Genomic DNA, 17,517 nt, shown 5'->3' with positions numbered 1-17,517 from the left:
CACATAACTAGACTCCTAAAAATAAATCTGAAGCACCTTCAGAAAAATAACTTTCTGGCTCAGCTATAGCAGTGGCTTCTATAACTGTGTCAGGCCACAGCTTTTAGGAAGAAACACTTCACTGGCTCGGGGCATGCACACTATGGGGTTTCAGTGTTGACAACAGGGTCCAAACCCCCAAATTTTTTCAGACTTCAAGGATTTCTGATCAGTGGGTTGTTGAAGCCCAGAGAGGGTCGGGAGAGAAGTTCCTCCAAGGTCAGACTGACAAGCCTTTCCGCCTTCCCCTGTATCATGGGATGTAATATAATTCCTGTGATTCATTTAACAAATTCTCTGCCACTGCAGAGACATGGACCACGGGTGCAGATCTGTCTTGTCTGTCAGCCTCATTTTCCTTCTCTCTTTGCTAGTTCCCGGTCTGTTGTAGCTATCATATACGTTGTGTGGTGGGCTGGTAAGTCTGCTGAGGGTTGTAGGAACGTGTGGATCACAACAGGTCTGTGTGCCCTGCCAGGTTATTGCATGTTTTCAGTGATTTGTGGCAGTGAGGATCGGAGGTGCTGTGGTGTGTCGTGAGGAATGTGCTTCTGCCTTTGCTGCTCCTGTAATCCTGAGCTGGCTTGTTTGTTCTTGGTCTCTAGGGTTATTGCTCCCTGTCTTGACAGCCAGTACTGTAAAATCAGAAGGATTCCTGCAGTTAGTGGCTTTGCTACTTCAGGAGAGAGAGCCCAACTTTTGACAAAGCTAAGTGGCTTTATTTTAAGCTCTTGTTTGTACAAGCTCTCTTAGCAATGGGAATGCTAAAATTCTAGGTTCACAGTTACTCTGTTGACTTACTGAGCCTTTCACTTGGCTCTTACCTAGTCAAATGGCTATAGTTAAGAGGCAGGAAACCAGGTTACAGGTCTTTAATTATGTAATATGTGGGTTGTCTGAGAATGCGCTTTAAAGTTTTTTGCCTAGTGTGCAAAGCCTGTGTTTTCTTTATTTGTATGACATGTTAAGCACTCTGGCAGAAAACAGTAAAACATACACACTGTGTTTGAGTAAACTTGAAATCGTTCACAAAGCAGTGACTTTGGACAAATCCAAGAGCCTTGCACTTCCCTCAGGACTCTTACTTGGGACAAATTTCCTCAAACTCTGGAGTGCCAGCTTGCTGAAAATATGTTGTACTAAACAGCTGTCTGGTAGGGGACTGTGCTGCTGTATTTCTAGGAAAGGAGCGTCACACGAATTACTAATTGATCTGGACTGCGGAGTTTGGATTAGAACTTGAACGCTGGTCTGGATCCTTCAGTCGGATTTGTTCTTGTAATAGCCTGTGTGTTTGCCTTCACAGGGCTAAGAGTAAAATTGAGTGAGCAGAAACTCTGGATGGCTGTAGATACCAGTAAGCTGTAGGAAAGTTTACTTAGATGAATAGCTGGCTACTCGGCACTTAGCATAATTGATTATCCTCCTCCTATTATCCTCCTTCTACACTTGATGCTTGAAGTAAACCAAAGCTGCAAAATCAGCATAAAGAATCAGCGTAGCTTTAAAAGCAGTGCAGGAAGCTACTTTACATAAATGCAAACAGTCTTTTGTTTGGAAAGTGAGGAATCTTATGAAGCATCCTCAGAAGAAATGATGTCTAATCTGTTCATTGACTAACAAAACTCCAGGGGCATATTAAGAATGACAGTACTGGGTCAGATAAAGAAATGTTTGTCTATCTGTGTCCTTCATCTAACAGCAACAAGTTGCAGATACAAAGAGAGAGTGTAATTTCTCAAAGTATCCCCTTTCTGCTCCTGAAGCCTGGAGCTGTGTCCACTTTTTCACAGACCTTGGTGTTCACCTCCTCAGTGAATTTGTGTAATTGCTTTTTTTTTCTGGGAACCACTTACGCTTGAGCTCTCTGCAATAGCTTCCTTGGTCTGTGCTAATATAAGGTACTTCATTTTGCTGTGCACAAGTTGCCTGAACAGAGTAAAGCTGTGGTGGTTCAAATAATGACTTTGCTAATTTTCTCTTTACGCTCAGCTGGTTTTAAGACCTGTACCTTGGTGTGATGAAGGAGCACCGCCAGGTTGGCAGGGAGCTCCTGCTTGGCAGGAGTGCCCTCTCTGCAAACTGAGGCATATCTGCCTTGATAGTCTCCCAAATTGCGGTGAGACCCGTCAGCACGTCTGACTTTACTTTCTGTTGTGCTGGACGGTGTACAAACATCAGAAGTATGTCATGATCTTAATTTGTTGCTGTGGGCCTGCTGGCATGAGTACGCGTGACTCTTGCTCAATTGAACCTTTTGTTCAGGGGCACAGCACTGTGGGTTTGCAGACAGCTACAGTAAATCCAAAAACAGGGGCTGTTGTCTTGGTGGTCTGGACATCCTCAGTCTGGCCATGCTCCCAGGTCCTTCCGAGAAGCTGTGCTGCCACTTGTAGCCTTTCTTCATCTCGTAAACTTCTAGTGACTACTGAAATTAGAAGAAGCAGAAGCCTTCAGGGGATTTCCAGACCTCTCCAGAAAGCTGCTCTGTCTCTGCTAATGCTAGACCCCTTGCTTCGCAAAGGATGAAGGAGAAAGGAAGTATAAATGATACTTCATTATTTGTACTTTCAAATCTGCCTCCTCCCTTCTCTATTTGCCTGTAAGATTACCCTGAATGACTGACTAGATAACCTTTGCTGAAAAAACTAGGATGAGAGAAGCAGCAGTAGAGTAGTAGCAACACACTGGTCTGTCTAATAATGCTATCTTATACTGATAAATACTCTCCTGAGCTAAAGTGCAGGTGGGAACAGTGGCACTTGGAGCCAGAGAGGTGATTAAAGAGCACCTGTGCAGACAGCAGAGCTGCTGTAGTCTATGTCTGGCTGATTCTCTGATTAAAAGATGAGATTTAGTATTTTCTTAGATAACTGAAATGCTTATTGTGCTAGCACAAACAGCAGCAAACATTGTATGTCATAGTTGAAGGAGTGCAACTTGAAAGGCTGGGTTATAGATTGAAAAATAAATCTAGATTGTCCTGGTTACTGATACGTAGAGATAACACTGTCTATGAGTGGACTTTGGCTCTTAAGGCGATGCAAGCATGTCGCATTTTGTGTCGTGCAACATGGGTTTGCAAAAGGACACTGTAATCTGACCTGTAATGATGGTGTGTTTGGCTTTATGAAATGCTAATGCTTTAAAGGACCCTGCTTCAAGTCCTTCTAGCACTCTTGCTAGTCACTCAATTAGATCATCCTTGGTTGCAGATGCTGACTGACAGAGAAAACAGCACATGCAAAAAGTCAGCAAGGGCTAATGCTCAGCTAGCTTCTAAAAATACTACGATAGCTGGATGGTACAGTAAGTTAGGTAACATGCTTTAATTTCATATTGAGAGCATTTATTGTAGGAGGAGGGAGAGCTGGGGATTAAACCATGAAGCAAACAAATTACTTACTTGGAGGCTGCTTTCAGCTGCAGCATGGGGATGGTGACAGACCAAAGCAGGTGCCCACCTTGCTGAAGGCCATGGCCTCAGCCCCGAGCTGGGGCCCGACAATAAGGCTGCTGGCACGGAGCAATTATATAACTTTATTTCCTGCCCCCCTCCCCTCTCTTCTTTTACCCTTGTTCCAGTGTGTGATCTCCACTGCAGCTGGCCAAGTGCCAGTGTTTGTCTGTGCACAACGGACACAAACAGATTCTGGAGGGTCATGTGAAACTACCCCTGGCTCTTTAAACCTCACCGCCCTTACCTTTTCCCCTCCACTGCCTGCATTGCTGTAACAGGTGTGGCTTTGTTTATGCACGGCCTGTCGCTTTGCTTTAGCACCTGGGTTTTGCTGGCCCGCAGTGTCCGGAGGAAACCTTTGCCTCCCTGTTTTGCTCAAGCTGCAGGAGCACTCTCTGGATCTTGTGGGCAGGTGTTTGCACTGAACAAAGCAGGCAGGGGCATCAGCTTTATACGGGCAGCACCAGCAGTCATTAGTCACTGTAACCTCTGCTTCTGAAAACTTTGATCTGCCTTACCATGGCTTTGGCTCAACTTTGTGAGTAAGGCCTGTGGTTCTCAGCATCTTCTGGTACAGATGTAAGGTGATTCCAGAGAGGGCGTATCCTATTCATGTAGATTTTTGGCAATTGCTAGTTAAAAAAGAAGAAAAGTCTGGTTTAATTGAAGAGTTACGGGCCTGGAGCCCAGTGAAAGCCTGAAATAAGGTCTCTCAGTTAAGTTTGTGTGTTACTGCTGTGGGAAACCCAAATGTAAAATTATGCATCTCGGCCCCATTTCACCTTTGTTACTACATAGTACTTCATGAATCTTGCCTTCCAGAAGGGACTTGTATATGTTCGGGCAACTGACAACACATTTAGGTGTGTGACAAATAGCTTATAACTGGTTTTCTTGTTCCAACTTTTATTTCTCTTGGGATACCCTGTTGCTCTTGCCGGCTAAGAGGCAATACGTCACTGTATCCATGTGTTAGACATTGGGACTTCTTCCTGGGAAGTGGAACTAATGCTGCTAAACTGCATCTGTGGGGTTTTACCTACCCCATAAAAATTGGTCATGTTGAATTTCATGAAGGGAAATGCACAGAGAAAAGCTCTGGGCTGGGGAGGGACATTCTGCTGAGTTCTCCATGCCTTTGATGCTTACCTCTTAGCCTTTGTACTGAGAGAAGTCAGCTTCAGCTTTTAAGTTTTGACTGAAACTTTTCCTAGATAACCATCTCCTCCTGCTGTTGCCCTTGGCACCTTGGAAAAATCTCAACTGAACTTTCTGGGGAACAGACACATAATTCTGTATGTCCTTTCTGCAGCTGCCTTCTTGTGCTGCAAGTCCCAGATTTTCTGCCTCAAATTTAAAATGGCGATGATGTGGGCCAGGTCAGTGATGGCGGTGTGGTGTCCCAAAGAAAATGAGATAAATACAGTGAGAATGACTAGTGCTCCAAAAGTGAAAATAATGTTACAATGTGATACCCTGTAGTTGCGAGGGATTTGATGGAAACAGGAGCTCCTGAGTTGCTTGTTCCTAGTGAGTGTTCAGTTAGCTCCAGTGAAAGAGCTAACAAATACTGCTGTGTTTCAAGAAAGTAAGAACAAAGACAGTTGTGCTGATGGAAGGTCTGATGTGGTTTGGGTTTTTTTTTTGATTCCTGAGAAGCAATAACAAAAACTCATGACATAAGTGAGATGTGGTGCGTGAAATAACAGCCAGTGTTGTGAAAACCAGCATGAAGAATGTAAAGAGCTATAAGGGGAGATAGCCAGTATGGAGGCAGAAGTTTGAGTAGTCCCAGTTGTATCTGGCATAGATAGACAGATGCCATTTGTATCTTATCATACAGTGTTTACTCATAAAAACCTTTCTTAGTCATACCACTGTTGTCAGTTTCTGTCTTATAAATGCCTTTGGGCTCCTGAGCTGATCCCTGATGGTGACGACACTCGAGAGCAGTGCTTGAGTGCTTGATTCAAAGCTCAAGCATTTGCTGAGACAGTCTCTGATGAAGAGATACTGGTATAACTGTATACAGTTCTAGTCCCCAAACACTACATCCATTATGTTTTTGAGCATTAGCTTTTATTTTTTCAATGCTGGGCTGAGGGCTCATGGTTGCGCATAGTTGAATTGCCGCTCGCTGTGTGTGTTACTGCTCTGCCTTAATTACAATGTCATTTGCTGTGAAGGTGGTTCCTGTGTTTTGACATAAAAGCAGGTCATGCCACTGTGTATTTAGCCCACACTTTGGGCAGTGTAGGGTCATGTATATAGTCACGTATATCGCTGCAGCAGTTTATGCTTGGTGATATATCAGTGCGGTCGATTTTATGCACTTTTCCACACCCACCCTTAACTGGTATATGCAAAGGTATGCCACTTTTGTAAAACCATGTACCTGCTCTAAGTCTCCTCATACTTCTAAAATGTGTCTTATCTTACTTTTCCTATTTTCTTGTTTGTATTTCAATTTTCCTGCTTTCTCCTAGTTGTCTTCTTTGGCAAGATCTGTGAGAAACCCTGAAATTTTAGACTTAGCCAAATTCAGTTTGTGTTAAAACTTCATGAAACTTGATCTTGTGAGAGTTCCAGTATGAAAAAAACAACAGGTTGGCATCCAGAGCCATGGATGTTTATCTAAACTGAACTTCTGATTTCTCTTGAGGTTTAGTAGTTCACTACTGAATCTGTTTCAGTCCAGTTAATTAGTTACAAAGCCCTAAGCCACAGAGTTGGAATTAAAGAAAACAAAGCCCCAAGCCTCTGCATAATTTGATGCAAGAAGAAACTTTTGTTAAACTAGGAAGTGCATTTACATCACTGTTTCTCAGTTTGAAATGCGAACTGATGTACAGATGAGCCAACAGCAGAGTCATTGATTCTGGATCCATGCCACGCGTGTTAATGTGGCAGCCTAGTGTCCCCCTGTGATCTGCTCCCCCACCTTCCCTGACATTGGTTTCTCCTTTCAGAGGCATGGCAGGGCTTTTTTGTTTTGTCTTGGTGGTTTGACTCCGTGTAATGTAGCTTGCAGGGAGTACAGAATGCCTGGTTTTGGTAAGATATTCTGCTCTTCTGTTTTTAGGACAATGTAGATCAGACTTCAGCTCATGGTCGGCGGGATCTGGTGGAACCGGGTTTCCAAGAACCGTCTAACCGCATCTCCCTGAACCACCAAGGTAAGGAATAGTGCGTGGAAGTCCAGGCTTCTTGGGGGAATGCAGGCATGGTTTTGCCTCCATGTTGCCATTTCTCCTTCTCATTGCGGGGAAAAAAAATTGTTCTGGATGGTTGGAGAAGGAGAGCTGAAGAAATCGGGTTTTGTCACAACTGTCCTTGGAGATGTGAGTGAAGACGATGAAGGACTTGTGTGCATCTCAAACCTTGTAGCCCAAGATAGGATTACTAGCCTGGGTGACAGTGATATTCTCCTATTTTTAGGAGTGGGGAGGAGGGAAGTACTGACATTGAATTCAACATTTGTAATGTTAAGGTTGCTTTTAAAAAAAAATCTTTGACTGCCATAAGAATGGCTCTGGCTCAATGTCTGCAGTAGGAGAAGGAAAAAAAAAAACATGTTTACTTGCTTTTCATGAGAGAAGTCAGCTCATTTGGGAAAAGATAGCCCTGAACTAGATGTTGTAATGGGGGTGTAATAGTTTAGCTTCTGTTATTCAACAGGACTGTTCATAAAAAGCTAAAACAAATCTTAAAACTCTGTCTTCCCTGATTTCTGTCTGTTCAGAGACCTAAAGGACAACAGTTACTATTATTATTTCTTTAAGTTTGAAATAATTGATAATTGATAATAGTGCTCTCTTAAGCACTGAACCCTCTTATCCTAAGAACCTAAGGGTTCCTGATGGTTTAATTTGAAGCCAAGTCCTTGAAGGTTATCTTCAAATGTTGTTTCATCAGTGCAACAACTAATAGTAATGCAGACAGAACAAGACTATTGAAACAAAAAAGATTACAAGCACATTATTAAAATATTTGCCAAACGTGACATGTTTAACTTGTCCTTTAAAAATCCAGCTTTTTTTAATTTGTCAAGGGCAGCAAGACTTAAATTTCATGACTTGTCGATTATCAAGACAATTAAAGTTTCATAAACAAGTCCCAGAATGTAAGGAGGATTGTATTTTAACTTGCTCCCCTTTCCGTGCTCCAAGTTTTCTGGTGTTTTTAAAGCTTTGCTTTCAATTGAAAAGAGAAGGCAACAGGTTGCAATGTAATCCAGTCTAAAACTTGCAGTAGCAGAGGCAATGTTTTGTGTCATGTTTGCATGCATAGAACACATTTTGTAAGTTCAATTTTTCATTTGTTTTAGAATTAATAATGGTTGTTATATTACTTTCACCTATCTTAGGATGTGCAAATTTTGGAACAGATTTATACATGTGACTTCTGAAGCTATTTGTAAATATCCCCCTTTAATCAAGGGATTTTTTGGGGTGGGGGGGAACACATCCTGTGTGGTCTGGGTTCGTGTGCTACAGTGCATGTGACTGCTGCTTTTGAAGTCTGAACATCTATAGAGGAAATAGGTAATTTTGTGTTTTGATGGCAGAACACCAGCTTTGCAGCCTGACATTTTCCCACTTCCTTTTCAGATCTTTCTTTTCCCCTATCCATATTGTTGTACTGCAAAAGGCTCCATACGGAGTCACCTGACATGTGGCTCTTTCTCAGACACTTTGAGACAAATGTCTGTATGTGGTGGTCCAAATTAATTTAGGAAACAGAGGAGGTACTGGCAGTTCAATGCCTGCTTCTCAAGCAAGACGCAGTTAATGTTTTTCCCCAATACTTTTTGAAGTAAAGATCACTTATGCATTCACAATTTGTTTGGGATTTTTCTTCTATGTCAGCTGACTGGCAGCAATCAAATCCAGTGTTTCTAACATCTTTTTGATTTTGTTGTCGAAGTAAGTACATAGTACAGTATTAATCTTGACGCTGTTATGTTAGTGGTGTGGATTAAGAACTGAAACCCAAGTGCCCAAAGGTGGCCTTTAATGCTGAGCTGGGCTGTAGGACTTCTGCCTTTTTGCAGTGCTGGAGGGAAGCAAGGTACCTGCTGCTTTGGTACTGTCTTGGAAGTGGAAGTGGCCATAGGTGTGATGTTACGTCATGTCTTATGTGTTTGTTCTGTCCAAGTAGGAGCATCTACACTCTTTTCATAGCACATGAAATAACTACTCTTGTCCAAGAACTTGAAAGTACAAGTATTTTTAGAGCTGGCATATATTCTAGAGTTCCAGATTAATGTATAGTACATAGAAAAATACAGCACGAAGAGCTTCAGCTCAGAGAATTTTGACATAGTCTGAACTAGCTCTCATGCAGTCATATTATTCGCATAATACATAGGAAGATTAGAGTATTGACATGAAGTGGATTTTTATGTTCTGTGGCCTGGCCAGTGTTTGCTTTGGTTGTTCTTACTCTTCCACTAAACTTAATTATCCATTACTTTCTATTAAAGCCTTGCTGGCACTGACACTGGTTTAAAACTTAGAAGAGTAAACCTATATCCAGAAACAACTTGCAGAACCACTGCAAATGAATGTTTGGTGGTATGCCTTGATTATGTTGATGATAAACGTGTTTGCAACAGACTATGGCAATTTTTGCTTCCAGTTATATGCAACATTACTTGCTGAATTAAACACATACCTATTAGGAGGCCTAAAGCTTCCTGTGATTGGCATGAGCAGAAACTGTGGAAGGATTAGAATTGGCTAAAATAATTCCTGTGTTAGGTGTTCTCTGCCTTTTTCTCTTTAGCGTATTGTGCGTTAAGTGCTGCAGCTGAACTTTGAGCAGCCGTAGTTGTTAGGTTGTTTTCTGTGTGCACTTGCAGTTCACACCTGACCACATTGCTCAGTGAGCGCAGCAGATTTGCCAGTTTCTGTTGAACATTAACTTGTGGTCCTCTGCTTTTCACTGGGAGAGCTTTTGGTGTGAGCACCTGCAATTCTGAACCAAGACTGCTTTCCACAGCCTATAAAAATGGTGATTAGCTTCTTCCCAGGCATCTGAATCCCTTTAACACAAACTGGAAAAAGCATTCAAGTGGAGACGGAGATAGCCCTGCCAACTGTCCCCGCGTGAATAAGCCCTTTCTTGTGAAGGGTATTTCAAGTACGTGTTTCCTGCTGAATCACTGTTTTTACACAAGCAGATGCTTTATAACTCTTCAGCTTCTTCTTTCAAAAGAGTGTCTTGTAAAGATGGGGGAGCAGAAGATACTTCTGTAATGTGAGGAGTCTTTAGAATAGGAAGGTTTCATGTGAAACTAATGTGCAAAATTGAGTGCAGATGGAATAGTGTTTTTTCCTAGAAATAGTTTAATAACTGCTTATGTGTAGGTATGCTAATAAGCTTGCTTACTTTAACAGTAAGTGTTTTTGTATCTAAGCTATTATTTAGTACTCATTTTTCAATGATTCTTCTAATTGGGCAAGTTTTGTAAAAGTACTAAATGCAAGGAGAGGGGACTATGATTTCTTTCCTATATTCCCCATAAGCAAATGTAATAGGAAAGAACAAGCTGTCTTGCTGAACAATACTAGTATCCACTAATGCAAAGGAACAGATATGCTTCAGATACCTAAAAGTTAGAGAAAGTTAAGAACAGCCTGCCAGGATTTGGCATTTAATAACCAGCAAGTCAAAGTATTTCTGGAACAGTCCTTCCAGAAGCTGTGGCAAAGCCTCTAGGCTTGGAGAAGAAAAATATGTCTAAACTATGTGGCTTTGCTGAAGAGGAAAAGGTAGTAGGTGAAGAAACAAGCAAAACCATTATTTACCATCTTCAAAAAAACCAAGAAGAAGTGAGAGCATGCTTAGGAGGTGATGACAAGTATTGTTTATTTAAAAAATTTTTTCCTTCTCACTTTGCAAAAGATTCAGCAGTTGCAAATGTTTAAAATTTTGCCATGACAACTTTTCTGCAGTGTAGCCTACAGTATTTGTACTCTGTCCAGCAGTGAGAGGCAGAGCTGGGGACCATAGTAGTGATTTTAGTTCCGATCCTTGCATTCACACAGGGATGCCATTTAGAGGCCTTCCAAAGAGGTGATAGGCTCCAGCATTTGTTCTCCCTTGTCCCTTCCCAAAGGGTGCTGCTGGTTCTCCTCTCTCCCCAAGTACCCTGGCAGTGCAGCCTTCTGTTCCTCTTGGCTGCTCTGTGATGCTGCTGTGTAATGCTGCCAAATCTAACCTTGAGTGTGTCTCATTAGCAAGACAAAGCTATCATATAGATTTCCCTGTGCTACCGTGGAAGAGCTTTGCTGTATGAATTATGATGGCAAAATACACTATGCTACAGAAAACTGTGAGCCCAACAGAATTTGTTGGTTCTTGGACTTTGGGGGGTTCAACCTGCCTGCCATGCCACTGCTGTTTCTCTTCTTGCTCTGTGCTTCTGGGATCTTCTTTGCTGATGCATATTTTGGAGCTCATTTTTTCTGTTTGTTTTTCTAGCAGGCAGCAAATACTGCCAGCTCCAGTCCCAGATGTGAAGTTTATGGGTAATACTTTTTATTGGTACTTGACATGTACTTTTTGAGATTGGGTAGCTACTTCTTATTCAGAATTTTAAAGCCAGGCATAAATAAGGCACATTTTGTCACCTTGCCTTTTAGTGGAAGTATTAGACACACAGTTCTGGCACTTTCTGTATGTATGTACTTGTGGAATGATTGTCAGTTTCTGTACAAATGTGTTTTGCCATTTTCATCTGTGATGAAAGATTTATCTTCCTTTTATTAGTGCACTCACATGAAGGCTTCCTTTCCCAAGGTGCTCTCAGCTCTTGTTGGATGTGATGCTTTTTGTCACTGCAGTTTGCAGACAGAGCTGAGCTGAACCTTATGGTACCTCTGGCTCCACAGCCAGGTGGCTCCAGCAGCAGAAAGGAAATGGTGATGAGAGTCATTTCAGCCAACAGCTGTCCTTTGCCAACAGCCTTTGGTCTTTCTTGGTTGGTCATGGTAGGAAGTCTTGCCTGTAGTGAGATGATGAACATGCTTTGGTTGCGGATTGGGTGGGCATTAAGATTTCCTGCCTGTGTGTACAGACCACTTGGCTCCCAGTGAAACTGGAGGGATCCGGGGCATCTGCCAGCTTGCACCATACTGCAGCCGACTCTTGAGGTGGATGCTGTCCTGTACCTCGCTGGCTAGTCACTAAAATATTAATTTTTATAGAGACAGTAAATGTCAGCATGGTGGAAACTTCCCTTCTAGCACACTGGAACAGTCCTGGGTCCAAACAATACAAGCCCACGTACATACAGGCAGACTTTTGAATAAGCATGGGTGTAGGTGAATTATTACAATGCCTAAGATTTATTTACAATCCCTAAGATTAGGGAAATAATACTGTGTAGCACTCTTTTTCTCCACCATTGTTGTTATTACTTGATTTGAATATATTTTCTTTTGTATTTGCCTCAGGATAGGCATGAGAAGTGGAGGTGATGTTGTTATTCATTCTGTAGCTAAGGAGGAGTGTGTTTAGTAACAGCCGGTGCTGCTTCTGAAATGCCTCAGTTGTGCAATCTGACTGGGATGAGTTGGTTATCTGGTGTATCAGAACTGACCCATGTTTTTTGCAGAATCCAGCTGGTACTGAATTGAAAGTGTAGCATGAAAAACAAACATTGTTTGTATTTCGGAGACAATACTGCCAGACATTCATGAATTCTCGTGCTTTGTATAAATGTTGTTGTCATTGTCCAGCCTTAGAAAAAAGCCACCATTAGTGCCAAAATGATTTACACTGACTAATCTTACGCAGAGAGCGGAGGCCCTGCTTCCTGCCTAGCTCATTACAGTACCTTTGTCTTCTTTTGGAGAATGCTTCCATTTATATTTGGTGATGAATCTTGTTAGCACAGCTACTAGGAGGGCACCCATAATAGCTGTGTGGAAGTTTAACTTCCCTCATTAGATTAGTTTCCAAACCCTTGGGCTGACAGAACTCTGAAAAAAAAAAAGTTATGAAAAGAGAAGACAGAGTAGATTGGTGTTTAGTACAGATTGTTTCAGAGATTTGCAGGGAGCTATGGAACACAGATGAGCTGAACTGACGGAGTTTAGCTGGAAGACTGTACATAATATAGTGAAGATTGAGTGAAACAGTGAAATGAGAAGAAACAGACCAAAAATTATTTAAACTGTTGCATATTCAAAGAAAAGCATTTTTAGGTAACTGATTCATTTTCTTTCATTTTTATTGTATTTTTTAATTTTATTTTTTATTTTATTTTTCATATATCAACTTTTTAGTATCAGCTTGCAAATCTTTGGTTTTGGACATATATAAAATTAATTGTGTTCAGCTGAAGCCACCTGATATGAATAAAAAAAGCACTGTAATATCTCATAGTTGACAACCATGGTATTTTAAGCCTGTTTATAATCTCAGGATTCAGTATATCAATCTTTTGAATTTCTCTGACAAAGTAGGATTCAGTGCAGGGAAGGAGCCCACTGTCTTGTTTAGGGTTTGCCTTGGGGCCTCTATTCATTGGAAGTTTTACAAGTTGAGATGTATAAAAAATGAAGAATTTTAAGTTAGCCAAACCAAGAAGTACTACAATATTAAAAATTAATTTTAAGCCTGTTTTTTTTTTTTTTTTTTTCCTGTGGCCTATGGAAGAATGGTAAAGCTATTACCAGATGTGCAATGACCTTCTTGCTGTGCTGAAGGGGAAGATGGCTGCTGGGGCAGAGCAGTTGCATTGGAAGAGCCAGTGGAGCTGGACTGGGAAATTGGGTTCCTTGCTCCAGACAGTCCATGACACACCATACTCACCCCTCAGGGACTGAGGCTGTATGGGTGTATGACATCTGAAATAGTGCTTTGGGGTTTTTTATACTGCAGTTAGGTGTTCCTCCACCTTCTCTTTCAAGATTTGTATTTGCAGTTACCATGCTACAGAGGGGAGTAGATTCACAAAGTGTGAATTGAGGGTAGTTAGAAGCTCCTTTCTTGTTATTGTTAAATTCTTGTCTAAGGCTTTGGGAGAGGAAGGTGTAGATTGGGCATCTGGGTGATGAGCTTTTCTTGCATCTTTACAGATCCATCTCAGAAAAAGAGGGCATTTACCTCCCTCACCCTGTGTGTTACCTCCTTGAAAACAAGTTAGCTTAGTGCTAGCATAAGCCTACAGCGGTGGCTCTTTAAGAAACTCATCATAAATCAAATAGGGTGAGACTGCAAAATCAATTGTAAAATCAAATTTCCTTTTTAATTCACTTTCGTCTTTAATATTAAAGTATGTGCATTTCCTGCTGCTGCTGAAGCAGAGCAAATCTATCTGTTCCTTTTGCATCCCTTGGCTGGGTAACGCAAGAGGCAGCATGGGACACCCTCTCTCTTTGCTGGTGGGTGCGCACTCAGGAGCATCTCGTGGAGAACTTCCTCTCTGTGCTGCAGCTATTGCAGAAGGGTGGCTCAGGGGAGCGGCACGATTCGGGGGCTCTTGGTGAGGGGCTGGGGTGCTGGGGCTGGGTGCCTAAACACACTGGTCTGTTGGGAGGGAGTGTCCGCTCCGTTCGCAGGAGGCTGGCGCTCACATCACGTTTTCATCCATGAGGCGACGCCACGGGCGGCACAAACACTTTCTGTGCCGCTGCTGCCGCTCCAGCTGGGTTGGGTCACCCGTGCCCTTGCTGAGCGGGCACTGTGTGCCACAGCCTGGTGCCACAGCCTGGCTGGTGACTCCTCGGGAGGGAGAGCACCTTGCATGGGCTGAGAGAGGACTCCTGGAGGGAAGCAGCCTGCAGGCCTTTCATGGGGAGGATGTTGTTCCAGGCATTCTGTTTATCGGCCTTGAGCTCGTGGGTCTGACGCTTCTGTTTGAAATGGTGTGCTTGGGGAAATTCATATATCTGAGGGAAACCAGTGGTTCAATATCTACCTCCTGATGAGGTGTTTCTCCCCATGTACCCGACCTGAGCTCATTTCTTGTGTGTTTGTCTCACGTCTTTTGTGAGGGAAAAAAAAGTCTATTATCCCATGGATGGTGCACTCCCTCCTTTGTAAGTGTATTTGCTTAGCAAATTGCACCATTCCATTGCTAAAGCAGCCAAATGTGATAGATTTCACTATTTTTTAAACCATTTTATATACTTATTTATACTATCTAACAGGTATTGGGGCACTTCTGGTCTCAGGTGTTCCTCTGCCTCCTAGGCAGCTTATTTCTTCCATTTGAGTTAGTGGTCCAAAATTGAGCTTAGTGATCTGAAATATTCTCTCCTAGTTTAATCAATGCAAGTTAACTGTAAAATCTTGGGATCAGCTCAAATGTTCTCTGGCATAACTGTATTGCTTCTATGTTTTCTTTTGTAATCTGACTAAATTTCTAGTGTCAATATGTTAGAGCAAAAGGATAGAAATTCATAATATCAACACAGGCTCTTTTGATAGCTTCTGGATGACATTTTTAACGTGGCTGAGTTGAATTCTTGCCTGTGCCACTACACCCTCTTCCTTCACGTTCTTGGGTTTTGCATATTCCCTGTTAGGGGGAATGTTTTAAGTATATTTAGCTTTATGTAAGAAGCTTTTGAACCTTTCAGTGAAGGTGTTACAGGCAAATGTCAAAACATGGCTTTGGGCACTTAAAATAATCTCAGTACTAATGAGCTTCCCAGCTAAGAAAGTTGATTTATTATGTAGCCTGGCTTTTAATCATGCTGTAACAATGGCAGTTGTTCAGTAAAAACAGTGTCTCTGCAACATCAGAATATTAACTTTGGATTCTGACACCTTAACCAAAATCAAATTCTATGTTTCAAAGGCAGTTTGACGTGTAAAGGGGAAGGGTATATTTAGAGATGGAAACAATCCATACTCACTGCAGCTGTACTGTCTGTTATATATTTCAAAAATAATCTTTTAAGAAGTATATCTAATTTTTGAGATAAAAGTACAATGTCACTATGCAAGGTCAGCTTTAATGGAGAGAGAACTGACTTTCAGTATCTGATTACATGGAAAGCTCTAGGGCTTTAATCTGGTTTCATGACTGTGTGTTCAAGTCCGAAATAAATCTATTCTGCTTATTCGGACTTTTAAGAGTATCATCTGTTAGAAACTGATTGCCATTTATCTGCAGCACATGGAATGTTTGAAATCACTGTGACTGTTCAGGGGAGTCTATTTTATTTTTTAAATCTCTCGGTTTTGGTAAAAGCAGACAGATTTCTCAAGAGCACAGTGTTAACTGTGTCGCTGTGCTTTCTGAAGGTGATAGGGGAAAATAGACCCTGTTTTCTATGAAATGGATTTCCAAGAGTGGGGTAGCAGTGGTGTGGTGAGGTAGGGGCAGATGTAATGTTAGAAACTGCTCCCTGAATTGAGATTGGCTAGACTTCATCCTTGCGAGAAACCTTTCAACAGCCTACATTTAACAATTTTGGAATCAGGTTTTTTTTTTTTTTTTTTCAAAATGAAATGCATTTAACCAGATAAAGTCCTGATTTACTCCCACCCCTGTTTAAAGCACACTGAATTGATTTTTGTTCTGTCTCTGACCAGCCATGCACCTTTGATCTCTCTTGTGATGCAGGTAATTTTTAATAGCTGACACAGTGCAGCCCTCTTGTCTGCAAACGGTTCTGAGAGACATGTACCCACATTTTGGATTTTTGTTTTCCCCTGACCTCCAAAGTTATATTTTTGGTCTCTGTCAAAGTAGTGAGAGGATGGACAGCAGGCAGTACAGCTCTTAGTTTCCTTCCATTGTTTGTCCTAATAAGTGTCCTAACCTTTGGTTTCTGTCTCTTCTTTCCAGTGCCTCAGGTGAAGAAAAGTATAAGTTAATTTACTTTTTTGTGAGCTTCATCTTTAAAGCAGAGCTTTTATCATCTTAGAAATGAATAGAGGACTTCACTTTGCTTCTCTTTTAAAAACTAAAAATTATTAAATAAAAAAATAACCAAGCAATGTCTATCTCTGTAACATGTCCAGGGGTAAGAAATAGAACAAGGATGAGGTAAGACTTGTTTGCAATAGTGAAATGGGGCATATTTCTGATACCACAGTACTCCTGGCAAAGGCTTCTGTTGCTTTAGGGTTCCTTATGAATCAACCACTTCGTTCTCCTCCTTTTCACTTGTTAGTTGGTCTTAATTAGAGGAAGAATTATAAATGCTAAACAAAAGTTGGCCTTGTGCTTAAAAATTGAATGGATTTTAAAAGTTGGCTGGCAGTATTGTAGCAAATTTAGGTTAAGCAGTCTGAAGAAGTATAGAATTAGTTTAAGGTTTCAGTATTCCTTTTCTGCATATTAAAATAAATTTCAGGAGCAAACGTACTAGAAAAATGGGACTGTCACATAAACACATAACACATTGTACAGCTGGCAGGAAAATGCCCAGTTCAAGTTATAGCTTAAACATGATCTTTCTTAGAAACATCTTTTCTAATCTGTGTATAAAATAAAGACTGGTTCTGCCAGATGACTGGGAAGTTGAGGACTGCAGATTTTAAGAGTTTTCCAGCATGGGACATATATCTGTTTTAGCTGAGACAAACAAATTACACTGGAATGCATTCATGGTCTGTATCAGCAAGTGTACCTTAACTTAGTTATGTCAAAAAGAACATACACGGTGGTATATCAAAAAAAAAAAAGGATGTCACTAAAAATACTTTGCTAATAAATTTCCGGGGTTTTGGGTGAATGTGAAAGTAGGCTTTCTTAGTGGCAGAGTTATGTTTATTTAAGTCTCAACATGATTTTTTTTCTATGTTTAAAAAATGATTAAAGATTCATGAATGAAGTCAGACTTCAGATAGCAAGAAGAGTGTAAAATGGCACAGGCTTTGATTACAGGAACTTTCTGGTTCATTCTGTAAGCTCTGCATCTTTGAGGAGTATCCTGCCTGTATTTACAGTCAGTCCTTGCTAAAAGAATGTGATTGACCTTGGGCTGGCTGGCAGCTTTATAGGTAGCAGGGGGATGGGGGGATGGTTATTTTTCACTCCTTTTGGA

At 41.4% G+C, this 17,517-nt stretch overlaps 1 protein-coding gene across 5 annotated transcripts in view; it reads left to right on the top strand.

Annotated features, from left to right (window-relative positions):
- The window catches only part of GRB10 (growth factor receptor bound protein 10), a 145,647-nt gene that overhangs the window by 54,664 nt on the left and 73,466 nt on the right, over positions 1-17,517 (top strand). For 4 of the 5 annotated variants that reach the window (XM_069004119.1, XM_069004116.1, XM_069004117.1 and 1 more), the window contains one exon: positions 6,582-6,675. Coding sequence is in view for 3 of the 5 variants with exons in the window: in XM_069004116.1 (XP_068860217.1) it covers positions 6,582-6,675 (94 nt within the window). In the remaining 2 variants the exon portion in view is untranslated. Of the gene's footprint in view, positions 1-2,311; positions 2,581-6,581; positions 6,676-17,517 lie in introns of those variants that run through there. The other variant, XM_069004118.1, reaches the window with a different exon arrangement.

The sequence above is a fragment of the Aphelocoma coerulescens genome, chromosome 2 (assembly GCF_041296385.1).
Source record: "Aphelocoma coerulescens isolate FSJ_1873_10779 chromosome 2, UR_Acoe_1.0, whole genome shotgun sequence".
Lineage (NCBI taxonomy): Eukaryota > Metazoa > Chordata > Aves > Passeriformes > Corvidae > Aphelocoma > Aphelocoma coerulescens.
The sequence above is the reverse complement of the archived record's forward strand: the minus strand, read 5'-3'. Positions and strand labels throughout refer to the sequence as shown.